The sequence below is a fragment of the Notechis scutatus genome, chromosome 8, assembly GCF_049901735.1.
Source record: "Notechis scutatus isolate UNSWTSFEM ecotype Mainland chromosome 8, rNotScu1.2, whole genome shotgun sequence".
Classification (NCBI taxonomy): Eukaryota; Metazoa; Chordata; class Lepidosauria; order Squamata; family Elapidae; genus Notechis; species Notechis scutatus.
The window spans coordinates 23,573,030-23,594,971 of record NC_142016.1 but is presented as its reverse complement, the minus strand read 5'-3'; the positions used below and the strand labels follow the sequence as shown (position 1 = coordinate 23,594,971).

The 21,942-nt window shown below is 44.5% G+C and overlaps 1 protein-coding gene across 3 annotated transcripts; it reads right to left on the bottom strand.

The window, feature by feature from the left end:
* Positions 1-1,754: 1,754 nt before the first annotated feature.
* Positions 1,755-7,779, bottom strand: APOE (apolipoprotein E). Of its 3 annotated transcripts, none has more exons than XM_087971139.1 (4): positions 7,723-7,779; positions 7,270-7,327; positions 3,676-3,826; positions 1,755-2,905 (listed from the first exon to the last, which is right to left on the bottom strand). In XM_087971139.1, exons 2-4 carry the CDS (start codon positions 7,310-7,312, stop codon positions 2,278-2,280), a joined length of 822 nt encoding a protein of 273 aa, XP_087827265.1. In that variant the 5' UTR covers positions 7,313-7,327; positions 7,723-7,779; the 3' UTR covers positions 1,755-2,277. The 3 variants fall into 3 exon arrangements, with proteins under 3 accessions (XP_087827265.1, XP_087827263.1, XP_087827264.1); XM_087971137.1 differs by having other exon boundaries at positions 7,727-7,779; XM_087971138.1 differs by having other exon boundaries at positions 7,747-7,779.
* Between the last annotated feature and the right edge of the window lie 14,163 nt (positions 7,780-21,942).

The following is a 21,942-nucleotide window of genomic DNA, read 5'->3' as shown; positions in this document are numbered from 1 at the left end:
TTTTTGTCACTGAATAACCTGTTTTTAACAATCTGGCTTGCCGGCTCCTCCTTTAAAATACACTTATTTTGCAATTTTACATCAGTTTAAAACAGGTTTCCTAGAGGAATTCGATCAAAAAGTTAAATCTTGGGAAATTTGTGCTGAGCTTTTGAAAGGTTGGTTTCACCAAACGCACTAAAATAGAAAATAAAATCACATTTTGGATGGTTGTCACGTAGTCCATATTATCTGGGACTCATCATTCTGAACTAAATCAAAAGGAGTCAACTAAATCAGTAAAATTAACTGCTTTTTGTAGGTGGGTTTTTTTAAACACTGATCCAGATGTGTGTGATATACACAAGTGTCGGTCAAAACATATTGCTAAGATCTCTCTTTTTTAAAAAAAATAAAAGCCAAACTTTTAAAAAGTCAAATCACTGTACAGGTAGTCTTACAACCACAACTGAACGCAAAATTTATGTTGCTAAGTGAAAAATGAGTTTTGCCCCATTATGAACCAGTTATCAAGCATCCAAATATTGCTCAGGTAACCATAGAGATGCGACAATGGTCATAAGTGTGAAAAATGGTCGTAAGTCAATGCCATTGTAACTTTGAATGGTCACTAAATGAATTTTGGAAGTTGAGGGCTACCTAGCATCATTCTTTAGTAAGACAATGTAGATTAAAGAATTTTTTTAACAGCCAAAGGTTTTTTAACATCTAAAATACTTCTTCAGGGGGTCTGCTGGCAGGGCAAAACATTACAATATTGGATTATTTTGATCTGGTGATTTATGGATTTGCTGATCAAAGAGGGTTGAACATGGGAAGAAAGGAAAGATATTTTAAATTTTTTAAAAAGGGAAGGGTAAGGATTGGTTTGCTTGCAAGTGCTCTAAAGATGAGGAATCGCTTCTTTGTATACCTTTCCTTTCCTGGTCTCTTTGGGAGTTTTTCTGTTAGATTTTTCTTTTTCTATCTCTCTTCATTTTTTTCTTTCCTTCCCCACTCCCCCTTTCTTTCAATTTCACTTTGTGGGTCTGTATTTCTTCCATTGTATCATGTCTGACCCTAACCCTAACCCTGCCAAGGTTTTTGCTACAGGTTGCAAAGATGGGAGTGTTGGAAAAAATGTCCATCTGGGTTCAGTTCCAAGTGAGAAAAGTGGGGGAAAAGACACTGGAAACATGGAGGCTATTTGGAAAGATGGTTTAATAGTGGACAGGATCACATGGCTTGGAGATTCTGGGTGAAAAGGGAAAGAGATGCTGAGAGTCCCTGGGTTTTATACCCTATGTTGGGATTTGAATTTGATCTTGTATTCTGACTGGTTGTCAGACTCCCATGGGGCCACGCAGGGGCAACTCTGTAAGCTGTCCTGGGTCCCAGGTTTGGTTGAGCCTTGCTGGACGATGATGTAATGAAAAGGGCTTTGGACAATTCCTATTATGGCTCTACCTGGAGTAGATCTTTGTTATGTAAAATAGGCTGACCCAGGCCAGAGTAATTGTCCATTAGCAAAGGTGGGGGGGGCTGAGTTTCTGCCTCTGATTTTCTACTTTTCTTTTTAGGGGAAATATTCTGCCCTTTAAAGTATATCCTAAAATATTTCATTTTCCTAGGAGAGGGGTGAGTTTTAACTTCCACCAGGAGGCTTAAAAAACAAACAAACCCTAGCACTAAATATATATTTCCCCTTTGCAAAAGTGTTTTCTAGAGTGAGATCCATACCATCCCAAACTGAAAAAAAAACACACCAGGAGAGGTTCATATCCAAAGTATATTTTATTGTTACAGATCAAAACACCAGCTAAGCTGAAGAATGGTGGTGAAGTACATCTGGAAGGCAGGATGTTACAGTGGGAAGGGGAAAATGGGGATCAGGAATCGTCCCAGGATCTTTCTAGGATGAATTCACAAGTGCAACACAGAACTTGAGTTAATACGAGACCGGAAAGGGGAGAGAAAGTTAAGAAAGGCCAAACGGCAGCCTCTCGTTCAAGGGGATGATGGGACTTTTGTGCAAAGCAGCATGAGGTTAGTGCAGTCTTTCCCCACTCCCCCCCCCAATGGTGCTCTCTCCAGATGTGTCGGCCTGCTAGCCCAACGCTGGAGGACGTCACGCCACACATCTGGAGGGCTCTCAACCAGTTGGGAAGGTTAGGTTAATACATGGCTGGCCTGTCAAGAAAGACCCATCTCAACCCAGAGGCCCTCAAAGCTTTGAGGTTCCCCTCGGTTTCCAAGGAGACAAAGCAGGAGCGTCGCTGGAGGTGATGGAAGGCCATCTCATGCTTCCTGGTTGGTCTCTTCCACCCCGGTCTCTGCCTGGACGCCGATGTCCTCCAAAATGGGGTTGACCAACTGGCGGAGTTTGTCAACGGCTTGGTCAAAGGCGTTTTTCACCTCCTGGAGCCTCTCCTGGAACTGTTTCTGGAGCTCCTGGACGCGGCTGCTGAGCTGCTGATGGACCATTCGGCTTTGCTCGCCGATGGCCTGTTGCAAGGCCTGGATTCGCTGCTGCCCCTTTTCGTGGACGTTGGAGAAGTAGGGCTCCAGGTTCTGACGGATGGAGCTGACCTTTTCCCCCGCGTTGGTCCTCATCTCTTCGGCGTAGGCCCTCAGCTTCTGACGCAGCTCCTCGGAGTCCTTGTTGAGGCGCTTCTTCATCTTGCGCAACAGCAGGTTGAACTGGGACTTCACGTTGTCCACGTTGTGGTCGATCACGAGTTGGGTGTCCCGGGAATACTGGAGCAACTTGCCCTTGGTCTCCTCCATGTCGTTCCTCAGCTTCCCAGTCAGGGTGGACACTTCGGTCACTAGGCGCTCCTGCAGTTCTTGGGTATAGGGGCCAAACTTGGAACGCAGGTCATCCGTGTAGGTTTCCACCTCACCGATGGTGTCAGTGATAAGGCCACTGAGGAGACAGAGAAGTCAGGCCAGGGCTCAATTCCTCGGGTGCATCAGATTTACCTAGTTAAGCTATTGGTCTAGGTCCTGGGAGAGCCAGTTTGGTTTAGGATCAGGCTAGAAATTAGGAGACTGGGAGTTCTAGTTCTGCCTGAGGCGCAAAAGCCTGCCGGGGGACTTTGAGCCAATCAATAGGAGATTGTGAGTTCTAGTCCCGCCTTAGGCACGTAAGCCAGCTGGGTGACTTTGAACCAATCACTGGGAGACTGGGAGTTCTAGTCCCGCCTTAGGCAGGAAAGCCTGCTGGGTGATTTGGGGCCAATCCCCAGGAGATGGTGAGTTTCGGTGCCTTTGGGACAACCACTGGGAGACGGTGAGTTCTAGTCCCGCCTTAGGCACAAAAGGCTGCCGGGGGACTTTGGGCCAATCACCAGGAGACAGGGAGTTCTAGTCCCACCTTAGGCATGAAAGCCAACTGGATAGTTTTGAGCCAATCACCAGGAGACAGAGAGTTCTAGTCCCACCTTAGGCAGGAAAGCTGCCTGGTGATTTGGGGCCAATCCCCAGGAGGAGACGGTGAATTCTAATCCCGCCTTAGCCATGAAAACCAGCTGGGTGGCTTTGGGCCGGCCCCCTTCCTCCTGTGCCCAACCTGCCCTTCAGGGTTGTTGTTGTGGAGCAAAACAGGTAGAGGAAGGATGCTTAGTTTTGTTTCCTGCCTTGCGTTGCTTACAAAAAACAATAAAGGCGGGATAAAAACAACAAGAAAACACTCACTCCAATTCCTTGCTGAGCTGCGAGGTCCTGATCTGGGCAGTGATGTCATCCGCCACATTGGCAGCCTTGGTGACGTAGCCCCAAAAGACGTCTATCGCTTCCTCCCATTTGGATTTGGGTTCGTCTTGAAAGAAGGGATTGGCCCAGGAGGCTGCACGCAAATTAAAAAAAAAAAATTAAAAAGAGGGGGGGGAAAGGGAATAAAACTCAGCCCAGATGTCTCGATTGGGTCGTTTCGAACCCAGGACCCTGACAACCAGAAAGCATGCTTGGTCCCTCCGAAGTAGTTTGTCTCTTTCTCTTTGATTTATTTTGAATTTTAATTATGCGAATACAACACCATACATCCAACTTACCCTTGTTATACATATATACATTTTACTTCATCGTTTATAATCTACTTATTAATATATTAAGTACTAATTAATCTAATCATAAACATAACATTGTATAACATGCCTCCTACTATGTAACCATTTATAAAATTTATTCCATGTTTTATATAATATTTAGACTCTCCTTTGTCTTTTATTTCTAAAGTTAACCTATCAGATTCTTCTGCACGTGCCATAATTTTTCTTATTATTTCTGTTTCTGGAGGTATAATTTCATTTTTTCCAATATTGTGCATATAATATTCTTGCCACCGTCGAGGTGTCGGTAACTCCAAGTATGAGCGTCAACTTTGCAATAAATGCACAACCTTCCCTGGTCTGGTGCCCTGCTAGAAGCGTTGCACCAGGTCCCATAATCCCATAGCTACCGTGGCCACATGAGCTGGGCCTTATGGGACCTGAACTCCAGCACATCTGGAAGGAATCCACTCAGGAAAGGAAAGGCTCAATGTATCCATAGCAAGGGATAATTTGAGGGGGGTCCTTGGTGGTCTCTGAGCTTGGTTGTTGTTTTGTTGCAGGCGTTTCGTGACCCAACTAAGTAACATCATCAGGGCTAGGACTAACCCGGATGATGTTCCCCTTGTAGGGTCATGAAACATCTGCATGAATAAACAATCCAGCTCAGAGACTTTACAGATGACAGATTAACAGAGTTGGAAGGGATCTTGTAGGTCACCTAGTCCAACCCCCAACCCCCCCCCCTGCCCAGCAGGAGGCCCTATACCAGGGGGTCTTCAAACTCGACAGCTTTAAGACTTGTGGACTGCAACTCCCAGAATTCCTCCTCCACTCATGTTAGCTCAAGAATTCTGGGAGTTGAAGTTCACAAGTCTTAAAGTTGCCAAGTTTGGGGACCCCTGCACTAGATTCTAGAATAAAAAAAAAAGAGAATAATCACACCCACTTCTAGCGTTGATGATGTTACCTAGTTAGTTGATGAAACGTCTAAACCAGGGGTCTTCAAACTTGTCAGCTTTAAGACTTGTGGGTTTGAACTCCCAGAATTCCTCCTCCACTCATGTTAGCTCAGGAATTCTGGGAGTTGAAGTCCACAAGCCTTAAACTTGCCAAGTTTGAAGACCCTTGCCCTCCACCATTTCTGACAGATGTCAGTCCAGTCTCTTCTTGAAAGCTTCCAGGGATGAAGCTCCCGCAACTTCTGAAGGCAACTTCTGTTCCATGGGTGGATTGTTCTCACTGTCAGAAAATTCCTCCTTATTTCCAGGTTGAATCTCTCCTTGATCAGTTTCCATCCATTATTCCTTGTCTGACCACCAAGGGCCCCTCATTTCAACCCAGAGCTACAAATATTCTCCTTTATTGAAACTCTCTTTGGCTGAAATGCTTCCTCCTCTTTCTCCTAAATCCATGCCCACCCTACCCTGCCTAATCATGTTGGCCTTGTCAAACCTTTGCTTAATTTTTTTATCCCTTCTTCCCCCCTGCTCCTTTATCTTCACATCAACCCTGCAAGGTAGGCTAAATGTTGAAATAGACGGAGCAGCCCAGGTTTCTACTACATAAGCAGGGCAAGCCCCAACAAGAAACTGCGTCCTGGTTTGTTTTATTTGTTTTCCCCTGTGGTTAATTACAGTGCCCTCCTGCCCTTATGTAAAATGACCTCACTTATCGGAGAGCTTTGTTGTGGCAGGGAGTCCCAGAGGCTAGATGGGAAACAGGAGACAGACTGGAATGAAGATTAATTCAGGCCTGTGACATTTACTCGACTCTGATGAAATAGTTGGTTCTTAGCCAAGTTTAGGCATAGCTGGGTTCAAGCATGACTCAAATCCTGTGTCCCAACCCGCCAATTGACAGAGAAGGTCACAAGTGGTGATCACATGACCCACAGGAGGCCACAACAGTCATAAGTACATGCCAGTTTCCAAGTGTCCAAATTTTGAACACGTGACTGCAAAGAAGCTGCGACGGTTCTAAAAATGAGGACTCTTGTTCAGTCATTTTTTTCCCCTCAGTGTTGTTGTAACTTGAATGAACGGTCATAAGCTGAGGACTAACTAAACACCATCTTTCATTTTTTTAAAAATGTAATAGGCAATACGCTCGTTCATTGGCTTCCCACAAACGACCCTGCCCCATCTGAGCCTCACCTAGCATATTGTGGGAAGTCGAGTCCCTCTGGATCAAAGCACATGTTAGAAGATAGAATAGCAGAGTTAGAAGGGACCTTGGAGGTCATCTAGTTCAACCCCCTTGCCCAAGCAGGAGACCCTAACACCATTTCTGTCAGAGAACAATCCAGCCTCTTCTTGAAAGCTTTCAGGGATAAAAGTAAATATGTATACAATTGTATATAAATGTATATAAATGTAAATAGAAATGATATGCAGCTAGCACTATATGTGTATCTCTATACTATAGTTTGTATGGCCAAAATGATGGCCAAGAAAGTCGCACTGGGTTCAATTGTTTTTAATGTTTATTCAATTAAATTTAATTTTAAAAAAAGAAAAGAAAAGAAAGCTTCCAAGGATGAAGCTCCCACAACTTCTGAAGGCAACTTGGGTTGATGGGTCTCCCTGTCAGAAAATTTCTCTTTATTTCTAGGTTGAATCTCTCCTTCTTCAATTTCCATCCATTGTTCCTTGTCCTGCCTTCTGTTGCTTTGGAGAATAGCTTAACTCCCTCTTCTTTGGGGCAGCCCCTGAGATATTGGAAGGCTGCTATCATGTCATCTCTAGACCTCCCTTCCATTAAACAAGACATACCTGCCCAGAGACCCCTAATTTTTTACCTCTTGTTTAATCACAGAGGGCTGGAAGCTAATCAAAGAGAGGAATCAACCTAGAACTAAGGAGACATTTTCTGAAGGTGAGAACAATTAAGAATTAACTCCAGAAGTTGGGAACGTCCATTCCTGGAGCTTTTCAAGAAGAGACCGGACAGCCATTTGTGCAAAATGGTGTAGGGTCTCCTGCTTGAGCCAGGGGTTGGACTAGAAGACCTCCAAGGTCCCTTCCAACTCGGTTATTCTCTTATTCAGTGTTGCCTGAGAACTCAGAGCTAGGCTGCTACTGTCTATGGAAGCTCCACCTCTGGGAAGGAGAGTACTTGAATACATGCCAACAACTTTCAAGAGAATCAAAGCAGGATTGATAAGCAGAGGGCTTACTTGTTTTTCTATCTTCCCCCACCCCCGTTTGGTAAAATTGCACACCCCAACTTAGTTACTCACCACTCAGCAGCCCCACGGCGAAGAGTAGAGCGAAGAGTTTCATGGTGATGGGTCGATCCTTTGGAGGTGAGGAAAAAGAGAGAGAAGCACATAAGATTCGGGGGGTGAATTTAGGAGACAGAGAGGAGATTTCTTTTTCACACACATCCCAGAAAATTTGGACCCTCTTTTTATTCTGTTATTCCATTTTATTCCAAGAATAAATTTCCAAAAAGGGAATTTCTGCATGGCTGGAATCCTGTTGCTAACTCAACACCCAAGAAACCCCTTTAGATCCTGAACTCCTGTTTGTTTCCTTCAAGGTTTCTGCATTGCATCGCTGTCCCTGGCATCTGCCCTGGGGTATTGGGGGGGTGGGGTGTTTAACCCTCCCCCTCCCCAAGTTTCTAACCCAGATTGCAACCAGCCACTATCCCAGGAGAGGGGGAAAAGATACAGAACCAAAACAAGAACCTACCGAATGGCCAAGTCTTTCACCTCCCTTCCTGCCGACTCTGGGAAGTTTCTCCTACAAGTTTCTTCTCCGCGGCAGACTTTTAAATACCCAGCTCAGCCTGGGGGGTGGGTGGGGAATGGAGGAAAGGGGCGGCCCTGGCAGAGTCAGCAGCTGGAAGAGCAAAAAAATAATAATAAAGTTTGCCATGATGGCATTGGGGACAAAGTTTAATCTCCATCACCACTTGCACACGTTGGCTTAACCCTGACATCTCCAGAAAGGGGGTGAAAAAAGAGAGAGAAAGAAATAGCAGCGCTTTGCACGCCTGGAAATGGAGGCCGTTTCTTTGCACATAAAGCTCTTTGCACACCTGGGAAAGGAGAGGTTTTTTTTTTTTTGCATACTCGAGAAAGGAGGGAGGGTTTTTGCACACCTGGGAAAGGTGTGCAAAGAAATACCTCCTTTCCCAGGCGTGCAAAGAAACTGCCTCCTTTTTCCAGGTGTGCAAACCTGGGAAAGGAGGCAGTTTCTTTGCACACCTGGGAAAGAAGGCAGTTCCTGAGATGTCAGGAGACACAAATACCTGGGCATATTTTCTCCTTATTCTATCTGTGATATTGGGTGTGCTTGATTGATATTTTATTTATTTGTGTGTATTTCTTATATGTAGTTGTTCAGTTGGTACTTTGCCCGACACCTGATTAAAAACAAGCCAACAAAACTGAGAGCCAGCTTGGTCTGGGGGTGAAGGCACCAGGCTTAGAAACTGGGAGACTGTGAGTTCTAGTCCCACCTTAGCAATGAAATCCAGCTGGGTGACTTGGGGCCAATCACCAGGAAACAATGAATTCTAGTGCTACCTAATGCACAAAAGAAGGTTGGGGGACTTGGGGCCAAATACCAGGAGACAGTGAGTTCTAGTCCACTTTAAGCATGAAAGTCGACTGGGTGACTTGGGGGCCAATCACCAGGAGTCTGTGAGTTCTAGTCCCTCTTTATACGCAAAAGTAGGTTGGGTGACTTGGGGCCAAATACCAGGAGGCAGTGAGTTCTAGTCCACCTTAAGCATGAAAGTTGACTGGGTGACTTGGGGGCCAATCACCAGGAGACTGTGAGTTCTAGTCCCTCTTTATACGCAAAAGTAGGTTGGGTGACTTGGGGCCAATCACCAGGAGACTGTGAGTTCTAGTCCCTCTTTATACGCAAAAGTAGGTTGGGTGACTTGGGGCCAATCACCAGGAGACTGTGAGTTCTAGTCCCTCTTTATACGCAAAAGTAGGTTGGGTGACTTGGGGGCCAATCACCAGGAGACTGTGAGTTCTAGTCCTGCCTTAGGTCTGAAAGACATAGGGGTGACTTTGGGCCAGTCCCCCCCGCTCTCTCTCTCAACCCAACCTACCTCACAAGTTTGTTGTTATTGTGGGGAAAATAGCAGGACTAGAGGAAGGAGTATTGTATGTTCGTCGCCTTGAGTTATTTGTAAAAATAATAAAGGTGGGAGACAAATCAATAAAAAAAATAAAAAAAATAAAAAAATGGAATACAGATAGTAAGCTGGACTTAAAAGCACAGTTAGGTTCAGAATCTCCTGTGCTATACCAGGCGGATGTTAGGGGACCCACACCTGATTTTACAACCTTTTTGCCACAGTTGTTAAGTGAATCATCCAATTGTTAAACAAATCAAGCTTTCCCCATTGAATTCGTTTGTTGGAAGCCGCAATGATCAGTGATAACTCACTGTGATTTTGAACAGTCGCTAAACAGAGAATGTGAATTTCAACGCCCAGAATTCCCCAGACAGAAATCTTTCAGATGTGTGGATTTGCCAGCTGGGGAATTCTAGGAGTTGAAGTCCACCCATCTTAAAAGTTAAGTAAATCATCCCATTGTTAAATGAATGAAGCTTTCCTAACTGACTTCGTTTGTTGGAAGCTGCTGTTGGAAGTTAAAACCCACCCCTCCCCTAGAAAAATGAAATATTTTAGGATATACTAAAAAGGCAGAATATTTCCCTTAAAAAGAGTAGAAATTCAGAGAGGCGGAAACTCAGCCCCCCCCCCCCACCTTTGCTAATGGACCATTACTCTGGCCTAGAGCAGTCTATTTTACATAACAAAGATCTACTCCAGGTAGAGCCATAATAGGAATTGTCCAAAGCCCTTTCATTACATCATCGTCCAGCAAGGCTCAACCAAACCTGGGACTCAGGACAGCCTACAGAGTTGACCCTGCATGGCCCCATGGGAGTCTGACAACCAATCAGAATACAAGCTCAAATTCAAATCCCAACAGCGGGCATAAAACCCAGGCACTCTCAGCATCTTTGTTCCTTTCTTCTTCTTCTTCTTCTTCTTCTTCTTCTTCTTCTTCTTCTTCTTCTTCTTCTTCTTCTTCTTCTTCTTCTTCTTCTTCTTCTTCTTCTTCTTCTTCTCCTTCTCCTTCTCCTTCTCCTTCTCCTTCTTCTTCTTCTTCTTCTTCTTTTCCTTCACCCAACATCTTGAAGCATGTGATAGTCCTTTTCACCCAGGATCTCCAAGCCAGGTGGTCCTGTCCACCATTAAACCATCTTTCCAAAGAGCCTCCATGTTTCCAGTGTATTTTTCCCCCACTTGGAACTGAACCCAGAGGGACATTTCTTCCAACACCGCAATGATCAGTGATATCTCATTTTTTAAGTTCTTCTGTAATTTTGAACAGTCACTAAACCGAGAATGCGAATTTCAACTCCCAGAATCCCCCAGCCAACATGCTTTAAGATGGATGGACTTCAACTCCCAGAATTTCCTAGCCAGAAATCTTTCCGATGTGTAGACTTGCCGGCTGGGGAATTCTGGGAGTTGAAGTCCGCCGATCTTAAAGTTTGGAAAACAGTGGTATAGAGCCCCAATGTGATTGTGTATTTGTGTGTGTTCTTGAAGTTTAAATCTGAAAGAGAGAGAGAGAGAGGAGGGTGATATTGGGGGTGGGGGAATGGCATGATTCAATCTGGCCCCATTGCCCAAGATTAGATTTTTAGTTGGTCAAATGTTATTGTTGAACAAGAGGTCATCAAAAACAGACTGTCGGTTTGAGCTGTTGAGTATCACTGCCATTCCATCTTCATGACTCTGACTCACTGCCTGGAGCAAGGACTTTTTAAGATCCCTTTCAGGCAAGCTGCCAAGTCAACACACTACTTCGCTTTTCACACACACACACACAAAAACAATTTAAAAAAATAACACAATTGCCACACAGTTTCTCCCCAAAAGCATCTGATGTTCTCCTTCGCTTCCTTCCACAAAATTCCTTAATTGGGTTGATCATGTAAGAGAGGGACAGGGGGCACTGATTTAGCTGAGGCAGCCACTGTTTTAGGTCCGGCTACGCTTGACCGTTGCACAAACACCCACTCACACGCAAAAATAACAGAATAAGTTTTAAGTTTCTGGGTGTTACCCTAAAAGAGGACCTGACCTGGGGTGTCCACATTGCAGCCCTGGTCAAAAAGGGCCCAGGATTATATTACCTGAGGCTTCTCAGGAAACAACAACTGAATGGAAAACTGCTGGTGACCTTCTACCGCTGCACCATAGAGAGTATCTTAACTTACTGCATCTCTGTCTGGTTTGCCAATTGCACAGTGGCAGATAGGAAAGCGCTCCAGAGGGTTAATGTCATTGCCCAGAAGATCATGGGCTGCCTTCTCCCCTCTTTGGAAGAGCTTTATAGTTCCTGCTGCCTTAAGAAAGTTCAAAACATTCTCAAAGATCCATCTCATCCTGGGAACCCTTTTTTTGAACTATTACCATCTGGCAGACGGTACAGAATAATGAAAACAAGGACAAATAGGCAGAAAAACAGCTTCTATTCCAGGGCAGGAGCTCTGTTGAATTCTGCTGCATAGTGCAGTGTTGGTGTGGTGTCGGTGTTTCCAGTTCAATGTGTGAAGGGTGAAGGATGTGTGTTTGTGGTTATTTTCATGGTTGTGATATGCACTGAAGATGGTGTTTGATTTCATTGTAGAGGTGCAGTGACAATAAAGTAAACAGGATTATAACAGCTGATTGTGAATTTAATAACTGGTTATTGTATACCCATTTTTTTCTCTCTCTCTCTGCAGCCCTCGTTTTCCTGAACACCCGAGACTATCAAACATAATAAATTAATATTTTTCTTTAGGCCAGAAAAAAAAGTTATAGGCGGTTGTGTATAAGTGAGCGAGAACTAAAATTATGTTGTTGTTCTGCTGCCCAGAATTCTGTTTTTGAACGAGAGGCCGTACAAATCATTTCAATAAAATAAATACAAATAAAAGATGTTAAAGGCAAGGGTTCACAGCTGGTCTTTGAAAGGTTGGCAATGCCCAAACTGTTCAGCTCATTAAAATAAGTTTCATTCATCCATTTGTGGCCATTAATTCAGGATCACAAGAGGGCATTTTAGAAATGTTCTCCCTCTAAAGATAGAATTGTTTCCAGCCTCTTGATGTTTCTGAAAACAGTTTGCTTCTCCTTTCAAATTTTTGCCCTAAAGTAACCTGGCTTAACACTTCAACCAAAGTTCAGGATGATTTGATCAGAGTTGATAGCGACATCTGGAAAAATAGCTGGAAGGTTTATTTTTTCAGAGAAGATAAGCAAACCGGTCAGCTTCCGGCCAGAACTGCCTGTAGCTACAAAGTTAGTTCTTTGTTAGGACAAAAGCTTTCTGTGTTTTGCATTTAATAATTGCTTTGTAGGTTGATGTTTTACAAAGTTCAGCACAACAAGCCTGGCTAATAAACTCTCTCCTTTTCCAAGCTGAGTTGGAAAAAAATAAAAAAAGCAAATTTCTTGGAAAGGAGAAACCAAGCAAATAAACTTTCTTCTTCTCCCTCCAAACGCAGTGATAACGTTTCAGCCTTTTAAAAAAAAATGTGATGCAATTTTGCCCTTTAGGTTAGGCTTCTTCTCGGACTCCCCAGAATTCCCAGGCAGCTTGGCCGAGGGCACCCTGGGAATTGTAGTTCCAAGACATTGGAAAGGCGTCCTGAAAAAGATGACATTGTCGCCCTCAACTTATGAGCACAACTGAGTCCAATTTTCCAAAAACTTGCAAAGCAGGACAGCTGTTAAGTGAGGTTTGTCCCATTTTATGACCTGTCTTGCCACAGTTGTTGTTAAATGAGAGTATTTACACCAAGACAAATTCCTTGTGTGTCCAATCACACTTGGCCAATAAAGTTATTCTCTTCTCTTCTCTTCTCTTCTCTTCTCTTCTCTTCTCTTCTCTTCTCTTCTCTTCTCTTCTCTTCTCTTCTTAAATGAATCACTGCAGAAGTTACAACAATGCAGCAAAAAGTGACATGGGTGTTTCCCCCATATTTACGACCATTGCAGCAACTCCATAGTCACGTGATCAAAATGTCAGGATTCCAGCAATCGCCCTAATGAAATGATGATTCTCGAGACAAACTTCAAAAAACTTCAAAGGATTTATTAGAGGCAACAAGTGAAGTTTGGCTCGAGAATCATGATTGCATTAGGGCGATTGCTGGAATCCTGACAGCAAGCTAACTCTCCCTGACACAAAACTCAAACGCTTGGCAATTGACTCATATTTACGACGGTTGCAATCAGGGGTGGGATTCAAATCTCTTAACAACCAGTTCTGTGGGCATGGCCTAATTTGTGGGCATGGCTTGGTGGTCATGTGACTGGCTGGCCGTGGCTAGGTGGTCATGTGACTGGCAAACCAAATATAAGTGGTTCTCACTTAATGGGCAGTTGCTTAGCATGTGTTCTAATTTATAACTGACCTCCCCAGAGCTACTTGACCTGTTTTTGGAGTTTTGACAGCCATGTGCATGCACACACACACACACACACACACACACACCACACTCTTATGTGATCCCCTTTTGCAACCTCCTGACAAGGAAACTCAATGGGGCAGCCAGATTAATTTTTTATTTTAAGCAACTGTGTTATTTACCTAACAACCAAAGTGATTCACTTAACAGCTGTGGCAAGACAAGTTATAAACTGGGGCAAAACTCGCTTATCAACTGCTTAACAATGGAAATTAATTGTGGCTGTAAGTACATCAAATAATAAACATTTATTTCTGAGTAAAATCCCTGGTTTGTGCATTGGGGGAGTTGGCTGGCTTCATTCCATACATTCAGAACTGCACAGAAGTCTCACCTCATGGAAAGCTAATGTTTCTTGACAAAGATAACCAAATCAAACCAAAATCTTTATTATGAGCTAAGATTTGGGGGCCGAAGATAGGATTCTTCATCGATCACATCGATATAGGGAGGTTTCTACTTCGGAGTGAACGTTCTCACTGGTTTTCAAGAAAGTTGGCCGAGGAATAGAAAACTCCGGCAAAGAACTGCTTTTGGGGCATGGATGCCAACATGTCATAAACCGTTATCAGCTGCCCGGCCTTAACGTGTCAGTTTTCTTGCTATCTCAGAAAAAAAGACTGCAGAGTCCACGGATTTCAGTGGTACAACTGGAAAATGCCATCCTAGGCAAATCCAGAAAGGGCTGCTATCTCGTCCTTTTCTGAACTCTCGTTCAGCAATTTTTAGGTCCGGGGTTCAAAATATGTGGCCCAGGAACATGGGTGTGTGTGAGAAAGAAAGAAGCATTCTTCAAAAGTTGTTCTAGTGACAGTTTTGAAACCTGCACAGAAGGACAGGGTCATTATTAATGATGTGGGGCAGTAGGGAAGGGATGGGACCAACCCTGACAAGACTTGAGTTCGAATGTGAAATCAGTCATGTAAGGCAGTGGCCCTCAACCTTTTTCGAACCAGGGACCGGTTTCACAATTATTTATTCTTCCACGGACCGGTACCTGAGTAACGTGAGACTCCACCGCCATCGGGATGGCTCTTCGAAGCCGCCCCCCCCCTCGACGAAACTAAGGCGCGAGCACCCAAACGCTGCTTTCCAACCCAAAACCCGGAAGCAACCGAAAACCCGGAAGCACTGTCGAAACAAGATGGCGGCGCCCAAGCTTTGTGGCCCGGTAAGAAATGATCCAAAGACCAGTACCGGTCCAGGGACCGGTGGTTGGGGACCCCTGATGTAAGGCAGGGGTCGCCAACATTTTGGACCTCAGGGACCACCAAACTCATCATTTTAAATACCGCGGACCAAAGACCCTGGGAAAATCCCCCCAAAAATCTGTAGGAAAATTCCCCACCCCGTTTTCCTACTGATCGATCGTTCTTTATTTGGGATCCCAGGATATCGTCTCCAGCTCTGTTCTCAGGGAGAGAGAGAGAGAGAGAGGCTTTTGGCTTCATGCAAGGAAAGCAGCAGAAGCAGCAGAAGTCTTTCTTTCTCTCCCCAAACTCTGTCAGAAATGAGTCTTTGTGAGGCTTGTGCCAGCGCAGCCTCTTGGAGCAGGAAGCCTTGCAGGGTCCCAAAGACTCATTTCTGCTGGAGTTTGGGAGAGAGAAAGAAAGACTTTTGCTGCTTTCTTTGTGTGCAGCCAAAAGCAGAAGAAGAAAGAAACGGAAAGAAGTAGCCCAGTGGCCAGGCCAGACGCGTGGGGTGAGTGGGGCAAGTTTCCCCCCCTCCCCCCCTTCGTCCCTTCCCCTCACTACCTCGTGGTGTTCGCAATGCAAGCAACGCAAGCCTTGTGTTCCCGCACAGCCTGGATTAATTGCTTTGGGGGTGACATTGCTCTGCAGACCACCCAAATTTTCTCACGGAGCACTGGTTGGCGACCACTGGTGTAAGGCATGTGTCAAGGTTCTGCCTGGCCTACCTCATGGGGTGGTTGTTGGATTTGTACTGGGTAGATCCTCAGGTCAAGATTTATCTTGTCCAGGTGTGTGTGTGTGTGTGTGTGTGTGACTATAACCATGCAATCGGAGCTGCATCCCTGACAAAATATATGTCAATCTTCCAAGTAATGAACCCAACTGTGCAGAATTTTGCATTCAGCCTTCGCGAGAAACTCTGAATGGTCCAAAAGCCCCCATTCAGCCTCTCTGACCCTGACTCATTAAAGTAGCTGCATCCTTTTCCCAGGACTGGGCTTGAAACATCAACCAGCATGATTTAAAATGGGCTGACTTCAACTCGCAGAGTTCCCCTACCCGGCCTGCTTGCTTGAGCCAAGCTTGGCAGTGGCACTGTGGTAATTCCGGTGAGGTTGCCAGCGACAGCCGGTGACACCTGAGGTGTGCAAATTGCTTTGGATTCAGTTCAGCGAGAACTTGGCCGGTGGTGAGGAAGGGAGAGTGGAAACAGAATCCTCAATGAACCGTTAGCCCAGTGTTTGTTACTCAGGATGACAGAGCTGGAAGGGACCTTGGAGGTCTTCTAGTCCAGCCCCCTGATCAAGCAGGAAGCCCTATGCCATTTCAGACAGGTGGCTGTCCAGTCTCTTCTTTAAAACCTCCAGTGTTGGAGCACCCACTCTTGGCAAGTCTAAGGTGTGTAAACTTCAACTCCCAGAATTCCCCATTTCTTTGCCACTATTACCTCTGTCTTCTTCAACAGTAGGGTTTCTCAACCTTGGCCACTTTAAGGTGTCTGGATTTGAACTCCCAGCCAGCATGTTTAAAGATGTATGGACTTCAACTCCCAGAACTCCCCAACCAGCACGCATTTAGACACATGGACTTCAACTCCCAGAATTCCCCAGCCAGCATGCTTTTAGACGCATGGACTTCAACTCCCAGAATTCCCCAGCAAGCACTCTTTTAGACGCATGGACTTCAACTCCCAGAATTCCCCAACCAGCACGCTTTTAGACGCATGGACTTCAACTCCCAGAACTCCCCAACCAGCACGCTTTAGACGCATGGACTTCAACTCCCAGAATTCCCCAGCAAGCACGCTTTTAGACGCATGGACTTCAACTCCCAGAATTCCCCAGCAAGCACGCTTTTAGACGCATGGACTTCAACTCCCAGAATTCCCTAGCAAGCATGCTTTGAGACGCATGGACTTCAACTCCCAGAATTCCCCAGCCAGCACGCTTTTAGACGCATGGACTTCAACTCCCAGAATTCCCCAGCAAGCACGCTTTTAGACGCATGGACTTCAACTCCCAGAATTCCCCAGCAAGCACGCTTTTAGACGCATGGATTTCAACTCCCAGAACTCCCCAACCAGCACGCTTTTAGACGCATGGACTTCAACTCCCAGAATTCCCCAGCCAGCACGCTTTTAGACGCATGGACTTCAACTCCCAGAATTCCCAGCAAGCACGCTTAAGACGCATGGACTTCAACTCCCAGAATTCCCTAGCAAGCATGCTTTGAGACGCATGGACTTCAACTCCCAGAATTCCCAGCCAGCATGCCTTGAGATGTATGGACTTCAACTCCCAGAATTCCCCAGGCAGCATGCTTTAAGACGGCTGGCTAGGGAATTCTGGGAGTTGAAGTCCACATATCTTAAAGTGGCCAAGCTTGCCCTAAACCCTGATTAGGAGATTTGAGAGCTGCCATTTCAGGGAAGCGCGATGCATAAATGCAGAACTGAGACCTCTTATTCGTGGTTTTCTCTTCCTAACTCATCTTCTTCCATCAATTTCTTCCACAATTGCTCTCGGCTCCTCAAAGGATGAAAAAATTGCTTCCCCTCTTTAGGCAAACGCTCTCGGTCCTGCCTGAATCTCACACCTTTAATCCTTTCTTCTCCCTCCCAAAAAAATTTCCCCTAAAAAGGAATTGTGTTTTGATGCTTCGTTCCTTTTCCCGAAGCTGAACTGCTTTGGCAACGGAGCTGTTTTTCCCTTGGAAAACAAGTCAAAAGCAATCAGAAATGCAAAAATAAATAAATAAATGAAATAAATTTTTTTTTTAAAAAAAATCCCCTTTTTTTTTCTGCTGAACAGAGAGGACTTTTCTCCTGTGGGGTGTCGGAAAACTCCCAGATTTGGTGGGTGGGGAGAGTTACTGGAAGGCGAACAAGGCAAGATTGTGTTTGGCGTTTCACTTATAAGAAATCAGAAGGAGGCAGTGACTTGCTCAGCGTTATATATACAGTGATTCAGAAGAATCCTGCCCTCCCCACCCACTCACCCAAAACAGAAACTGGGGGACAGAAGTCAAATCAAGAAACCATTCGCGGCAATGGGTTTAGTTTTTATGGTGTGCGGTCTCGTCAGGACGGCCTCCCCTTCTCGGCTCCTTCTGGGGGGGGGTCTTGGAGGAGTCCCACATCCATCACTCCCTGCCGAGGGAGGCCCTTAATAAGGGATGTTGCAAATGAGAAGAAATCCTTTCGAGAAGGATTTGAAATGCTTTCAGAGGTTACATCCTAGTTGTCTCCTGGAGTTGTGAAGGCTCCATCCATTGCTGGAGGTTTTCAAGAAAGCCTTGGACAGCCCGTTGTCCGGGATGGTATAGGAACTCCTGTTTTGAATTGGGGGGAGGGCGGGGGGTTGGACTAGAAGACCACCAAGGTCCCTTCCAACTCTAGGATTCTAGGAGACTGTGTATGGTGCTGAGAATTTGGTCGTTGATTTTTTGGAGGGTCTCTGAGGGGAGGAAATACACTCAAAGCTTCCAGAGGGCTTGTGGCCTACGGAAGTGTGTGAGATGAAACATTTCTTTCTTTCTTTCTTTCTTTCTCTCTTTCTTTTTTCCTATTTCTATTTCACTTACTTTCTTTCTTTCTTTCTTTCTTTCTTTCTTTCTTTCTTTCTTTCTTTCTTTCTTGTCACTATTTCACTCCTTTTCTTTCTTTTTGTCTGTCTATTTCATTCATTTTCTCTCTATCTCTTCTTGCTTGCTTGCTTTCCCTTTCTCCTTCCTCCCTCCCTCCCTCCCTTCCTTTCGTCTCTTTTTCTCTTTTTCTTCCCCTTTCTTTCATTTATCTCTATTTCTCTCTCTCTTTCTTTTTCATTCATTTTCTCTAACTCTTCTTTCTTTCTTTCTTTCTTTCTTTCTTTCTTTCTTTTTTTCTTTCTTTCTTTCTTACTCCTTTCTCCCTTTCTCCTTTCTTTCTTTCTTTCTTTCTTTCTTTCTTTCTTTCTTTCTTTCTTTCTTTCTTTCTTTCTTTCCCTTTCTCCTTTCTTCCTTTCTCCCTTCTTTCTTTCTTTCTTTCTTTCTTTCTTTCTTTCTTTCTTTCTTTCTTTCTTTCTTTCTTTCTTTCTTTCTTTCTTTCTTTCTCTTTCTCCCTTTCTTTCTTTCTTTCTTTCTTTCTTTCTTTCTTTCTTTCTTTCTTTCTTTCTTTCTTTCTTCCTTCTTCCTTCCTTCCTTCCTTCCTTCCTTTCTTTCTTTCTTTTTCTTTCTTCTTTCTTTCTTTCTTTCTTTCTTTCTTTCTTTCTTTCTTTCTTTCTTTCTTTCTTTCTTTCTTTCTTTCTTTCTTTCTTTCTTTCTTTCTTCCTCTTGCAACAAATATGAACGACACACCAAGACACACTAAAAAACAAAAAGAAAACCTGACTTTTCACATCGAATTCTGTTCCTCTTTCTAACCCAACAGGTCTGGGTCACACTGCCATCAAATGCCTGCCTAGACATGGGGACACTTCCCCAAACAGCTATATTTGGAAAGCAGAACCAGGCCGGGGGGGGGGGGCACTGACTTGTGACCATCCACGTTCACCACAGGGCTTACAAGTTTAACAGGAGGCCTTTGCTTTCCAAGGTGGCTTAATAAGCTGATAAGAGCGGTCTTTATGTATGTCAAAAGTGAAAGGAAGGAAGGAGGGGCTGCAGAATCAGGTCTGTTGAGTAATACTGGACAGAGGCTAAGAGATTGCAGGATGAGAAAAATTGGACCGATAGAGGAAAATCCACGATAGATCAGCCAGCACAGGGACAAAGTTCTCCTCCATGTGAACAGATGCATTTTCTAGGACTTTACAAGAGGGATGTTATTTTTTATACAAGTTAAGACATTGCATGCTTTACTCCAATGTTCTTAAACACTTAGCAGCTTGTAGATGTATAGACTTCAACCCCCAGCATTCCCTAGCTAGCATGGCTGACTGGGAATTGGCCTGGTTATGGAATGTGGACTTCAACTCCCAAATTCTGATGCTGACTGGGGAATTCTGGGAGTTGAAGTCCACACAGCTTAAAGTAGCCAGGGTTGACAAACACATTGGCCTAAGGTCTAATGGAAAATGTGTGGACTTCAACTCCCCAAATTCTGATGCTGACTGGGGAATTCTGGGAGTTGAAGTCCACACAGCTTAAAGTAGCCAGGGTTGACAAACACATTGGCCTAAGGTCTAATGGAAAATGTGTGACTTCAACTCCCAAATTCTGATGCTGACTGGGGAATTCTGGGAGTTGAAGTCCACACAGCTTAAAGTAGCCAGGGTTGACAAACACATTGGCCTAAGGTCTAATGGAAAATGTGTGGACTTCAACTCCCCAAATTCTGATGCTGACTGGGGAATTCTGGGAGTTGAAGTCCACACATTTTAAGGTTGCCAGGGTTGAAAACACAGGCCTATTCTAAAAAGTTAAGGATTTCAGTTTTGTTTTGCTCTACAATTGTCCAGACACACAAGCCTCGGCCTGTTGAACAGAATTACTCAGTAGCTTACAACAGTGGTGGCACTTATCTCCGGGGGGGCGGGGGGGTTGGAATGAGTCTGCCTACCGAGATGAGGTGGACTGGTTGCTTTCGTAGTGTGGAGACAACAACTTGGTCCTCAACACCAATAAGATGAAGGAGCTTATAGTGGACTATATAGTGGATCAGACATCCAGCCCTTGCTTATCAATGGAGACAGAGTGGAGCAAGTGGCCAGTTTTAAGTTTCTGGGTGTTACCCTAAAAGAGGACCTGACCTGGGGGGCTCACATTGCAGCCCTGGTCAAAAGGGCCCAGCAGAGCTTATATTACCTGAGGCTTCTCAGAAAACAACAACTGAATGAAAAACTGCTGGTGACCTTCTACCCCTGCACCACAGAGAGTATCTTAACTCACTGCATCTCTGTAGGGTTTGCCAATTGCACAGGGGCAGATAGGACAGCGCTCCAGAGGGTTAATGTCATTGCCCAGGAGATCCTGGGTTGCCCTCTCCCCTCTTTGGAAGAGCTTTATAGCTCCTGCTGCCTTAAGAAAGTTCAAAACATTCTCCAAGATCCATCTCATGCTGGGAACACTTTTTTTTAAATTTTACCATCTGGCAGACGGTACAGAATAATAAAAACAAGGTCAAATAGGCAGAAAAACAGCTTCTATCCCAAGGCAGTAGCTCTGTTGAATTCTGCTGCATAGTGCAGTGTTGGTGTGGTGTCGGTGTTTCCGGTTCAATGTGTGAAGGGTGAAGGATGTGTGTTTGTGTTTATTTTCATGGTCGTGATATGCACTGGAGATGGTGTTTGATTTCATTGTACGTTGTACAAGGTGCAATGACAATAAACTAAACCAAACTAAACTTATCCATTGTTTTTCTTGGCAATCTCATTTCTGGATGAGTCCCCAGATTGCTGGCACAGCACCTACATGTTCTGTACCCAAAAAAACGTTATGAAATCAACTTTCCAATCGAAATAAGACTCCTGGTAAACAAGTCAATAAAAGGAGTGATTCACAGCGGTCCCGGACAGATTTTTAGTTATTATCATCTGAAAGCTGGAAGATTTTTCTAGATGGGGAAACTTCCTGCCAGACAGAGAAGAAACCACACAACACAACCCTGTTAGGCAGCTTCTGCCTTGCAACAGGACTAAAAAGAGGTGTGTGGGGGAAACCAGAATATTTGACTAAGCAAAAAACAGATTTTGCATTGTGGTGACTGGCACCGTGTTGTATTGTACTTGTGAATAAGTTTCATTGCCTCATTTTCGGCTGGGATGGTGCTGATGGGTGACCAGGGGATCTTTAAAAGCAGAACTGGAAAATCACTGCCAAATGTTTGGGGTGTCTAGAAAGGGACAAAATATTTCATACATTTACAATTGCTTTGCTAAAAAAAATTGTGAACTTTCTAATGTGTGTGTATGTGTGTGTGTTCTATTGTATCCAATATGTACATTTCGGCCATCGATGTAGCTTGGTGCAGTTATGGGCATTTGTATGCAGTTTTGCTTACAGCAAGGTTTTCCAATCTTAGCAATTTTAAGATGCATGGACTTCCACTCCCAGAATTCCCCAGCCAGCATGCCCAGATTTGAGAATTCTCCAGCCAGCATGCATGGACTTCAGTTCCCAGACTTCTCCGGGCAGTATGTAACTTTTGTTGTGCTACTCAGCTACATTTTCATTTTTTTCACCCTGACAACGAGATTATCTCAAATCCCATTTGATGTTTGCAGAGCAGCTTCC